The sequence below is a fragment of the Rhinopithecus bieti genome, unplaced genomic scaffold (genome assembly GCF_001698545.2).
Source record: "Rhinopithecus bieti isolate Rb0 unplaced genomic scaffold, ASM169854v2 scaffold_33903, whole genome shotgun sequence".
In the NCBI taxonomy this organism is placed as follows: Eukaryota; Metazoa; Chordata; class Mammalia; order Primates; family Cercopithecidae; genus Rhinopithecus; species Rhinopithecus bieti.
In genome coordinates this window covers 1,163,306-1,176,258 of record NW_016814625.1, presented here as the reverse complement: position 1 = coordinate 1,176,258, position 12,953 = coordinate 1,163,306, and the positions used below count along the sequence as shown (strand labels likewise).

The window sequence follows — 12,953 nt, the reverse complement described above, 5'->3', positions numbered from 1 at the left end:
GAAAGGGAAAGAAGCCAGTGAGTAACTTTTAAGTGCTCCTTAAATACTTTGACCCTGCACTCACTAGTCACATAAAGAGTTGAGTAATATAGTTGGGCAAAACCACATGGGCAGATGGTTACTGAGCAAGTTTGATGACACCCCTGCTCTGGGTCACCTCTGAGCACAGCAGAGACCCTCATTCATAAGGAATGTTTAAGATGCAATCTTGTCTGACTCTAAGGGCCTGAACTCTTTTCCCAGGTCAACTTCTTACCAATATTCCAGATAAAAGCATAGATCTCATTGTGAATGGAGCACATAACTCAAAAGTAATGAAGCAAAATCTTAGAAAGTTGATATAGGAAATAAAGAAGTGCTTATCTATCACCTGGGAGAGGTGGGTGAAGAGATAGGAGATGCAAGTGAATTGGTCATATGAAATCCAGACCAAAACGAGACAAAACATTTGTTCCTTGTGAGCTACAACAGTCTTGGAAACAAAATAGGAATACGTTGAATACGGTATTTCATTTGTATTTGTGTAGTATGTAACTTTAAATGGCACGTGCACATTCATTATTGCCCATGAGCTTCCCAATTGTGAGGCAGATGTGCAGATGAGGAAGCTGCATCTCAGGAAAGCAGGAGGCACACCCTAGGTCAGGCAGCCAGGAAGTGGAAGAAGTTGAACTCAGACTCCATACTATTTCCTTCCAGGTCTGTTCTATATTTAATCATAAGAGAGATACGCAGAAATGGAGGAAAGATATAAACTCTCGAAGTGGTTGTTTCAGAACTTTATATATAAACTAACTCATATAAAAGAAAAAAAAATCACTTTGGTGTAGAGCCAAGAAATCTGGATGGAGAAGGAGTTTTTATATACAGTGATTTCAAAGTCCAGTGAGCTAATGGAAATAAACAGATATTTTGGCTCTTAGCAGATTATTGTTTGCAAACAAACAAACACTCCAGTGACGGGCATATATCACAGAAAGAGAACATGATGGAGTGTTAAAAAAATTAAAATATAATCTCATGCAATACTCATGTAAACAAAGCATTCTTTCACTGCTGAGCTTTGGTACAATTTTTTTTTTTAAGTATGTGGGATGGAAAGGCAAGGGGAGCCCCACAGTTACTGCCAGGCCCAGAAAATCCCATGCCATTTAAGGAGCAGAAGAAAGAAAACGAATCTCCATCATCCAAAAGTGAGGAAGAAGACCTTCAAATTCTGCTGATGTTCAACAGAACATCGTACTGATATTTTCACAGTACATACCTGACTTCCATCCCAACTCAGAAATGGCAGATAATTTGAAAGCAGTGAGAATGCCCCCAAACTGTCTATTTATTTTTGTATTTATTTGAAACAGGGTCTCACTCTGTTGCCCAGACTGGAGCGCAGTGGTGCAATCATGACTCACTGCAGTCTCAACCTCCCAGGCTCAAGTCCCACCCTCAGCCTTTGGTATAGCTGGGACCACAGGCATGCAGCACCATGCCCAGCTAATTTTTATTGTTATTTGTAGAGACGAGGTTTCACTGTGTTGCTCTAACTACTCCTGGGTTCCAGAGATCCTCCTGCTTTTGCCTCCCAAAGTGCTGGGATTATAGATGTGAGCCACTGTGCCCGGCTCCAAGCTGTCTTTTTAATGCAGAGACATTCTTTTCTGGCTAAAATCTGAAAATCAAGGCCAATGTGACATCCAGGACAGAAAGAATACTCAGTAAAAGGAGTGAGGGAAGAGCTCAACAGGATTTGCAAATGATTGAGCATTTTCATTTGCTCTACAATATCCAACATATTAATCAGAAAGGTACTGAGAAATACAATGATCAATTGTGTTTTACACAATGAAGAAACAAGAACACAGAGAACAAAGCAGTATAAGAGCATTACATTGCTGATGAAGGACTACCGATTTGGAATGAGGAAGAGGAGAAGCAGATGGAAAAGTAAGCAAAGCAGAAGAAAAAAAAAAAACCTGATGAGAAGGCATACAGCTGAGTTAGAAAACAAATGCTGGAACAGATTACAGAAGAGGTTGCAATAGGTGGAAGACAGCTAGGTGATACCTTCAGCGGCACATGGGGCAAAATAGTCCAGACCTTACACAACAGGAGACGGTGGCATGGGCACAGAGGGTGCATTTGAAAAAAAGAAAATGGCATCCTTTTATTTTACCTCCAGAGGGTTTAACCCAGGTTTTCTTATAACTTGATAGTTAAGATACTGATAAGCTATGTTCATGTCTAAAGGTTTGAAACGTATATTACTACTTGGTCACTTTGAGCCCCTGCCTCCCTAATATGAAAAAAGACATCTGTAAATAATGCTTTACATAAAAGGTTCATACATTGCTGATGAGAAGCATTAAAAGATCAAGAATATAAAGATCCTCACACTCATTTTTATTCCTTTTTTAAGAAGTGGGTGTTAAAAATGATGACTCAAACCAAGGCAGACAATTATTTGTTCTTATTTGTACATCGATTGCTCCAGTCCTAAATTTAGCACTGTCACTCTCCTTCTATCAACTAAATGTTTCATCTTTCTTCTAAAACATGATCACTCACTCTAAGACTTGGGAACTGTTTCATGAACAGACAATGGTTAGCTGGAAACTGGATTAAGTTAACCACACCCAGGAGTAGAGGACTAAATATGAAATCCCCAAAGAATGTTCCCATATATCTCTGGAAATGCATGAAGCCCAAAGGAAGCACACCACATGCCAGGAAGCCAGGGACCTTGGAAGATGTCATCCATCAGAGATGGCCCAGACTTATGGTGACTGGGAAACCTCACATCAGGAGTGCTTGATGACTCAGGCATGTTGTTTGCATGCTCAAATGCTGTGTTTCTCTTACTGCTAGGAGCCTGACCAGGAAGCACGAGGGAATTAAGAGGTCTAGAAAAGTGCCTTGATGACATCTGCAAAGATCTGCCCCCAGGAATCCCATATCTCCTGAAAGCTTGGGAGCTATGAACTAGTTCTGAATAGAGAGGACAGGCCAGTAAATTTAGTGATGAGGACAAATAGCAACTGGAAAACAATGAAGTCAAAGTAGACAAGTTCAAATCACAAGGTGCTGGGTAGAGGCTGAATGAAGGAAGTGAAAACTGCTCCATGCTTTTCCCCGTCTTCTGGTACATTTGTGCATGAGGGAGCTGTCTAGGGGAAAGAAGAAATTCTGGAATGTGTTGCACAAAATCATGATCTTTTCCAATGGAATCTGTAGGTGTCCCTCTCCTAAACTCATGCCTGGGGCTGAGAACACTGAAAGCCAAGTGGTCATGCATCAAGGGGAGGTCGCTTAGTGATGCAGCATTTCTTACAAGAGTAGAAGCACTTGTAAAGATGCATGAGTTCATGCTCTTCCTTCCCCAAGCTCTACATTAATCTCTAAGGCCCTCCTGAATTATAGTAATGGACAACTCAGGGCTTGTCACTTTGGAGATGTTGGGAGAAGACATACAAATGACCTTAGATCCTAACTCTTGAGTTGGGCTACATCCTTGGGAGTGAGATTGCCTTGGAGATCTCACTATGGTCCTCAAGGCTTCCTGAGGCTTCAGTTGATCTTCTAAACCAAGTCTAATAGGGCAAGCTGGTCCATCTTTCTTCCATGGGTGATGCTCAAATAGGAGTCTTGATCTGGAATCATTAATTCCTGCAGGTGCTACTGCCATTAGCTTTGTAGAGTCTAGTTTTTCAGTCGTCTGAACACCTGCCATGGTCAGGAGCTGTGGGTCTGGCTTAGCTGAGGATTTCAACTTGGCAGGGCTAGAAAATGGTTTAGCAGTAGAAGAAGGTGGTGCATCTCTGCCAGCCGAGAAGCATGTCAGCTGCTGCTTAGCAGCATACTGATTTTGCTTAGCTGGAAGAACAGGTGGATTATTAAGGGGTCGATGCTGTACCTGGGAGTAGGATCACAAAATTGAATTACTGATCTAACAGAAAGAGGCAGATGTTACAGACATAGCTATGTAAATATAGATCATGTTTACAGATATAAGGGAAAGTAATAAAAAATTCTTCATCACAAATCAAAACAATTTTTTCCACACACTTAAAGTTTTAAAAGAAAAAAGTTTTTTTCACAAAAAAATACATGATCACTATAAAGGATTTAAACAATATGTAAAAGTACAAAAAAGTTTTTAAAAATCCATTTTTTTTTTACTTTCTCCTCCCATAAACCACTATCATTAACATTAGGACAACATTATATCAAACGTTTTCTGTACATATGTCAGACAGGTTAGACAAATACAAAGAATTATTTTCAGAAAAATAGGATCTCATGTAAGAAATCTGTTTCTAGTAATATTGTATTCTAGATAACTTGAAAAAAGTGTGAGCTATCAATATATAAAATTTTAGGTAAAATACAAAATAACCCCAAAACATCCTTTTAAATGACTAGCTACGATCACCATAAAATAAAGGAAATCACTAGATGCCAGAAATAATGATTGAACTGAAAAGCAGCGTGTGACGCACATGACCTCACACAGTGACTCCCAGGAAAGGTTGCTGATTTGGTTGGAGTTATTTTGTTTGTTTGCTTTACCTGTCTGGCTATCACCCTTTTTTTCCCTCCCATCCAAGCAGTTTTTATTAAAATAGCTCAACATAGCGCTAAGTTCCTGAAAATTCTTTCTTAGTCTAGTAGTTAAGCAAATGAAGGAAGTATGGGTAGAAGAAACACGAATGACCTCTGATCCTAAAAGTGAATACCACCACCACAAGTCTGAGGTTAACTGTGCATCTGCTGGTAGTATCGTGGTGAACAAAGTTATGTTAGCGACAATGTTAATGATCAGTAACAGGGTCCAGGCATGGACAGGAACTGATTCTTCCTAGAATTCTATAAATCCTTAATCACATTATTCAAGAAAAAGGTCACTAAAAATCCTCATGCCACAAATTCAATTGGATGAGTATCAGAAAAAAGGTTTTTTCTATCTTCTGTTATTTCCTATAAAAGTCCATTGCAACCACAAAGATATACCAAAAAAACAAAACAAAACCCCACAAATGGAGGAAGGTATTTTGCCATTTCTCTACAGAAATGATGTTATGGTTCTTCCAAAAGCAAAGCATGTGTCTTATGATGAATTGTTTTCCAACTTTGCAGCACTGGGTTAACTCTCCACTTCTATCAGACAAACTCATTAGAGTCAAAAGCCTGGCCAACAGTGTGAGGCTACACTTGCTTACTTACCTCCTTGGCCCATGCTGGCTTCTCACTAGGACTCATTCCTTCTTTGTAATGGTACAGTGGCTTCTTCTCCACAGGCCTCTGCTCCTGCCGCTGATGCTGAAGGGAAACTAAGTAGTCTCTTTCTTGCTTTAGCTGCCTCTGCAGTCTTTCTGCTTGTCTCTGTTCTTCCAGTTGTTTGCGCTTATATTCCTGTCCAGATCAGGAAAGAGGAGCAAAGAAAAGGCCAAATTATCACATAGAAATCATCGGCCAGTACCAGTTAAGTATGCAATGGAGGCAAAATAATGCTAAATAATGAAGGATCTTAATACTAACAGAATGACAGGAGGATGTCAGGATGTACCACAGAAATAAGCTACTTCCTTGTGTTAGTATCTACACAAGAATGTGTCATTTAATGAAAACGCTATTGCTTTAAAATGGCAATCCCTACTGAACCCCATCAACTACAAAATGACTTGTCCCTGATGAATTACACATGACAAAATGGCAATAATGAGGACATTTAAACGGTCAGCATACAACCCCTAGAAAAAGTCACCCACTTCCTGATCTAGTAATTAAACCACTCAAACATGTACAATTAAGTACAAAACTAAATAAGTAGCCAAAAGATAGTGCCTAAATCATCTTTCATTTAATAAAACTTGGACCTACAAAGGCCATTAGCAAGCTTATGTACAGGCTAAAAAATATCAGAATGCCATTAAATAAAAAGTTCAGTTTAAAAAAATACACCAAAAAGCCCATCTAGAGAGCAGTGCTTGTAATAATAAAAAAGTACTGTACTTCAAGTGGAAGCTGCATGAGCAAGGGACACAAACTGTTCCCATCATAAGGGTAAAGCTAATAGTCTGTAAATGAAATATGACTGTAGAGCTGGTGGGTTCTTATGGGAGAGGCGCATTTTGCTGTGATTGTATTGCAGCATGTTGCAAATGGCCTTAAAAATTACTCTGCAATAAACACAGTGGGTCTCAAAAGCAGTTTGTACTTATAATAAGGCTGGATTCGTACTCAAGTTTTAGAAATAAATGGAGTTAATAAAGAATGCATAACAACTGTATTAAATGTATTAGGACTCAGCAAAATCAATCAGAAAATGTATTAATTTTCTATGAGGTTTTTGAGGTCCCTGAGGCTTGGAAGATCCCCTCTTCCGCACTGGCATGTTCTAGAAGGACACACACACACACACACACACACACACACACACACACACACTTGCAAGATGAACACAGAGCAGGTCAGCTGGCTCTTGGCTTTCCCATTACCAGAAGTAGAGCTTGTTCATGCAGTAGCTGCTGCTGCAAGATCTCTAACTGTCTCTGCTCCTCCTCTAACTGTCGCCTGATGTATTCCTGGAGAGGTAGGCAGCAGAGAATTCAGAGGAACAGAAAGAAAGAGAAATGAACCAGTAATTTCAAAGGTGACAAGAGCCGCTAAGTAAAGTATAGAAGGAAGGAGGGGAAAAATACCCAAATACCTCCTTACAAAGCAGGAAGAGTATGTCACGTGGAAGCAAATGCATTTCAGCATAATGAAAAGCACAAGCCCCTCTACCTGCAACAGCTGACTGAGATGGCCCAGCATTTTACTGCTACTGCTTGGTTTTAAGAAGCCCAGCTACATGTTAAAGCTTTTCATTCCAGGCTCCTCTCTTTATGGACTACCTGGAATTAACAATGCTATAAAGTTCAGAGGCTCCTGTGCAAGCAGCAGGGATAAGATAATTGTTGAATGCCATCGTGCACTGTCTATGTGATGGAACCATCCTGCCGAGTTTCACTGTGCTGTCAGAATGTGATTCTAGCAAAGACAGAGGGGCCTGCAGCAATAACTCAAAGTCATAAAGACCAGAGATGGCATGAGTAGAAAAGCTCTTCTGAAGCAGTGAAAGAGTGGGACTTGGCTGATTTTTCATGCTTCAGTGCTACCTTCAAATCAGATACCAAGGGTTGGGAAAATTGGAAGATCCGGGTATGTCAGGAAACTCTGGGTAGGAAGCAAGGCTGAATGAGTGGGCAATGCCAGGGCTATGCATTTGGCTTCTTGAATAGGTGAGCATAATTGCTTGAGGAAGAGTAAAAACGCATGTAAACTGAGCATTCCTCAGAAAAGGTGACCCACGCCCCAGAGACAACTGGTGCTGGGGTTCCCAGGGGGCCATCACTGGGGCTCCTGGTCCCAGCTGTACCTGTTCATGCTCTGCACGCCTTCTCTCCTCTTCCCGGCGCATCTGCTCCTCATAGTGCCGGCGCTGCTCCCTCTCCTGCTGCTTCCGCAGCTCCTTCTCTCGCCTTTGTTGCTGTGGGGCAACAGCAGACAACCATGAAGGCAACAGGCCCTGGTGGGGGTGTCAGGGAGCCAGCAGAAAAAGCTGTTGAGCCCCAGACATGAACTGTTAATGAGAGATGCCTAAATGCTTCAAGGCTCTTCTCTCCTGGGCTGTTGGGGGGTACACTGGCAGGGAGTGGGTGAGACAGAGATTTAGTGTCATGCTAACATCCTGCCATTTACCATGTAAGTGGACTCTCACCAAGAAGTTCCTGTTAAGTGTGTTCTCCCCACGGCTGGTGAGGGTTTTCAAGTCAGGGGTAGAAAACATCAATGCAAAACAGGTTATTTATTACATATCATCAAGCTGTTTATCAAATTACTTCACACTGCTTAAGTCATTCAATCTTTTTAACACCATGTAACACAAAAATTTCAGAGTATATAAAAATCAGAGGGGTGAAGTGACATATTCAAAGGCATACAGAATTGATGGCAGAGGATGCAACAGGATTTACTGACTCCCACCTAGTCGGCTACCTTTTCTCATATATCATGCTGCCTGTCTGTGTTTTCTGGAGTATTCATTATTAAGTGTCAATTTCAAGTTCTTGCTCGAATAAGACCCTTATGCTTGGGAGCCATCATCATCATCATCACCTCATACAATTACCATACCTCCAACAGTGGACAGTGTGATAAACAGCTTACATGCTTAATTTCATTTCTTCTTCACAAAAATAAGTAGATGTCATTATTATTCCCATTTGATCTGAGAAAACTGAGGTACGGAGATATTGAGTAATGGTTCAAGGTCACACCCAGTAAGTGGTGGAGCTTGATTTCAAAGCCAGACAATGTGAGTCCAGCATCTGAGCTCAGTCATTACAGAGAAGCCAGATGAGTGACACAAAGATCACAAAGTATCTGGCTCTTCATTATACTCTCAGGAAAGGAGAACATTTTAGAAGTCAGAACTAGGCCAAGCAGTTACGGGAGCCATTGGTTCTCAAGTAGGGGCAGTGCCATTACCCCTCGCTGAAGCATTTGCAACTATCTAAGGGCATGTGAAGAGTATTTTTGCTGGTTCCGATGACTGAGGAGCATGATTGGCATTTAGCATGAGAGGCTAATGATGCCAAACATCCTGCAATGCACAGGATTGTCACATATTACCAAGTGTTTTCTCATACATCATGGCATTAGTGTGCCTTTTGAGAGAGGCAGCTGGCCCTTTGTGTCAGATCCTTTACTGGCTTTGGGATTTCTTTTTCCTCATATATGAAGTTCAGAGGGGATATATCAGGGGGCCCATTCCCTTGTAACATTCTCAATAAGATTTCACTGCATGGCTCAGGAAACATGAGGTACCTACCCAGAGGAGAGTAAATTGTGACTGTCTCACACTGATAAGTTAGCTCTACACAACCAGGGAGATAGTTTTGTACACAAGTTCTGTGTGTCAGCCCCAGCTAAACCAACTACAGAGATTCAAAATGCCAAAGAAGCCCATGTGGAAGCCTTCCTGATGGAGCTCCTGCAGCAATTCTCTGGACCCGCTGTCTTCCAATAACCTCTGGGTCTTGGGAGATAAGATGCATCTCTTAAGACTCAGTTTCTGTCACTTCCAGATCAACAGTGATTTGTCCATCTTAGATTGCAGGCGAAGGAGAGCTATTGGAGGACTTCATGCAGCCAAATGACTTGATCAGACCTGCATTTTCAAAAGGCCTCCCCATCAGCCATGGAAAGGGGCAACACTAGAAACTGAAAAGCAGTGCAAGGCCATTCTGTGGATCTAGGCATAAAATGATAGGGCATCGATGATTTCAGCAAAGGCGGGATGAGAGTCCATGTTTGTAATCACTGCTGAGGATGGAGACACAGCCAGGAGGAATAAAGACTAACAACTATACAGGTTTCTGGTCATTCTAATAGGACTTCAGTGGACACCAATTTAGAAGCAGAAATTAGAATTGGGCCCAAATAAAATAGGCAGGATTTGGTGACGATAGGTTGTAAGAGGGCAGGTGAAGTTCCGGGCCAAGGGACAAACTGGACGATGGGATAGAGAAGAGCAGGAAAAGCAGGAACGGGGTGGGTACCAGCATGAGGCAAATCCCAGACATGCGAGTATTTGTTTTACAGAAAAATAGTATAGGAAGATGCGAGTAGAAAACATCAGCATAGACACGGACTGAATAATTTGGATTACAGACCCAAAACAGAGACATTTCCAATACTCAACCAAAGTGAATCAGTGCCAGCACAGAGAATAAAATAATTATGTGTACAGATCTGGATCCTGGCAGGAAATAGCCCTAATTTAGCTAACATTTCAAGTTTCTTACTCCAACCATCCATCTCTTTCGTAAGGAAAGGAAAATAATCAAGCCCTTTGAAGAGTTAGCTGATTTTTATGTGAAGGATTTATACATTTTGAACCCCTTTGCCAGGAATCAATACTGGTTTATAATTACATGGCACTCAGGTTCCCGTGCAAGGTGTATACAGTATTGATTGCAACTCAAGAGTGTCTGGGCTTCCCAAGTACTCCGTAGTTTCTGCGAAAGACACTCAGAAGTAACTAATAATTAATAATGATCTCACTCGGATCAGCCGCCGCTAACACATGGAGGCATCTGCCAGGGCTTCAGTTCCTGTGGTGAGGCTGGAAAAATAAATCACTTTCCCAACTTTCTGAGGGCACCCTGCCAATTTCCAGCTGTTGTGTCTCAATGTTAATGCCATTCCTGAAAAAATGTTTGCTTTCTCTCCTCCTGTGCATGGGGCTGTTTGAGGGAGGGGATATATAAAAACATATCAGTGTAAGACCAAGTCCCTGGCCTCAGGCAGACACCTTTACAAAGCTTTGATGACTCTTGCTAGAAGCAGCTCTCTGAGGGCAAGGCCAGTGCCTGATTTCTGCTGTACCCCAACCCCTCACATGGAGGCCTGGCACCTGGCAGGTGCACCTAAGAGTTTGTTGAGGTGAACAGAGTAAGAAACTTGAGGAAAAGACAACACAGTATCCTCTTAAATTTCTTTGTAGAATTTTCCCTCCTATCAATACTGATGGCATGGCTATCTTTCCATACCTCATAGTATGGTCATTTGAGTATATCTTACCAACTTTGCAATCTAGATTGAAAGCTGTTTGTGGGCAAGATCTCTGTTCCACTTATTTTTATCTCCCGTTTTTTCCATGTCAGGCCAGCCACCAATGATATTTGTTGTGTTGAATACTGCAGATTGGATAAGTAATAGAAAAGGCGAAAGCCCTGCAGAGCTTTGTACCAGACCTTTGCTCTTTGATGCCCTTCTTAAGTAGCTCTTATTGGCTGGAACATTCTTTTATGTTGAGCACAGACATAACTGGAGAATGTTCTTCTAAAAAGAGTCACCTACAGTTGGCACTGGCATGTACCTGTTTGCCATCTTAGAGAAAGGCATGAAAAATAAGGGAATAAGAGTCTAAGCTGGAAAAAAAGGGAAAGGGGAGAATCAAATAGCATTCCTAGATCTTATTCAAATTATGCATAATGAAGATAGTGGTCCTGCTATCAGTAAAGAATGGCTTAAACCAACTACTCTAAAACTGTTGGCAGATTCTCCACCTATATTGAACTGCCTAGAAGTATATTTTCATCCATGTCTTCTTGTAGGCATTGCCAAAAGTTATATTCCTTAAAATTGGACATTCAGTGGCTTCTTATAAGTTTCTTAATTTTTTTTCCTGGTGGGGAGATCATGGATAGAACCTACTGTTAAAGTTTTCCAGGCCCTAACAATTGTTGCCTTACTCTATGGAGTAGATAATCAGGGACTTCATGTCCCTTTTGTCTTCTGTTGATGTTCACCAAGGATAATTTCTTTCTGGGACAATTCTTTTTTATTTTTATTTTAAAATATTTAAAATTTCTTATTTTAAATATTAGAGAAAGGCATGAAATATTTAAAATTTCTTTTAAATATCTATGATTGATATGTAATAATTGGACATATTTATGGGGTACAATGTGATATCTAGATACATGTATAAATTATGTAATGATCAAGTCAGCATAATTAGCAGATCTACCATCTTAAACACATCATTTCTTTGTGATGAAAGTATTCAAAAACTTTTTATAGCTATTTTGAAATACGTAATACAATGTGAATTCTAGTCATCTTCTTATGCAATAGAACACCAGCACTTATTCCTCTCATCTATAGCTTTGCAGCCATTGACCGGTCTCTCACCACTGCCCCCTGCCAATCCTCTGGTAACCACTATTCTACTCTCTCCTATGAGAGCGACATCTGAGATTCCACCAGTGAGCGAGATCATATGGTATTCGTCTTTCTGTGCCTGGCATATTTCACTTAAAATAATGTCCTCCAGGTTCATCTACATTGCTGCAAACAACAGAATCTCACTCTTTTTTATGGTTGAATAGTACTTCATTGTATATAAGTACCACATTTTCTTTATTCACACATCCACTGATGGACACTTGAGTTCATTCCATATCTTGTCTATTGTGAATAGTGCTGCGATAAACAAAGCAGCACAGCTCTCTCTTGAACACACAGACTTCCCTTCCTCTCACTATACACTCAGTGGTGGGATTGCTGGATCTGGGGATCTACTGGGGGCAGTTTTGATCTTCCCTGTGAACTCTCCCCTCAGGCCACCTCTAGGTAGAGGCTGTGTGGATGCACTTTCAAGCATGTGAATTTGTTAGTTAATTTTAATTAGGGAATAGTAATTTTGTCCCCCCTGTTCAGGGGGCCCTCGAAGGTAATACATTTGTCCCAAATTGGCTATGTAGAATTTTCGCTGTTTAAATTATTTGCAGAGAATGTCACCTCAACCCTTAAATTCTGAATTGTTATTAGAGGTCTAGTTGTAAGAAATAATCCTCATACATGTTCCTCACAAGGGCTGTGGAGTCAAGTCTTACCTTTTTTTTTTTTTCTTTTCTCTTTAAATGCTCTTCTTAGATTACTTTAGATAAGAGAAAAGTGTGGACCTACACTAGGGTGTTCTAGCTCTCATAGAAGTGACTTTGGTGAATTGCAATGCCATCCAATTGCATTTTATGATGTGTTCAAAATAGCTGAATAAAGCTAACCACTGCATTTATGCCGGGAATATTGTCTCAGACATTGTTCATTGCACTACTTACTAGGCAAGTGTATAGTTTTCGGTGTGATCTCAGAAAGCTTGCCTGAGTAACTGATTTATCTGATGGACAACATGAATCTCAACCACTTCACATCTGTCTCTTTTCTCAGGTGTCAGGCCTCAGAGCAGATTAGTGACCACCCTGGGCAACAGCGCTGGATGCCACGTTGTGCAGGCATTCTGTGCACTGACCCCGCTCCTGCCTGCATCTTCTTTCTCTCTTCTACTTTATATTCCCTTCTACTTTGTCTCCTTGTTTATTTTACTTTTAATTGCTGTATTAATC

The 12,953-nt window shown here is 40.9% G+C and overlaps 1 protein-coding gene across 5 annotated transcripts in view; it reads right to left on the bottom strand.

Moving 5' to 3' along the window:
* The window catches only part of TNIK (TRAF2 and NCK interacting kinase), a 413,250-nt gene that overhangs the window by 74,010 nt on the left and 326,287 nt on the right, over positions 1-12,953 (bottom strand). For 3 of the 5 annotated variants that reach the window (XM_017851566.1, XM_017851567.1, XM_017851568.1), the window contains 3 exons: positions 7,415-7,525; positions 6,492-6,578; positions 5,218-5,406 (listed from right to left, as the gene is read on the bottom strand). In XM_017851566.1, coding sequence (XP_017707055.1) covers positions 5,218-5,406; positions 6,492-6,578; positions 7,415-7,525 — 387 coding nt within the window. The remainder of the gene's footprint in view (positions 1-5,217; positions 5,407-6,491; positions 6,579-7,414; positions 7,526-12,953) is intronic. The other 2 variants (XM_017851569.1, XM_017851571.1) reach the window with 1 other exon arrangement.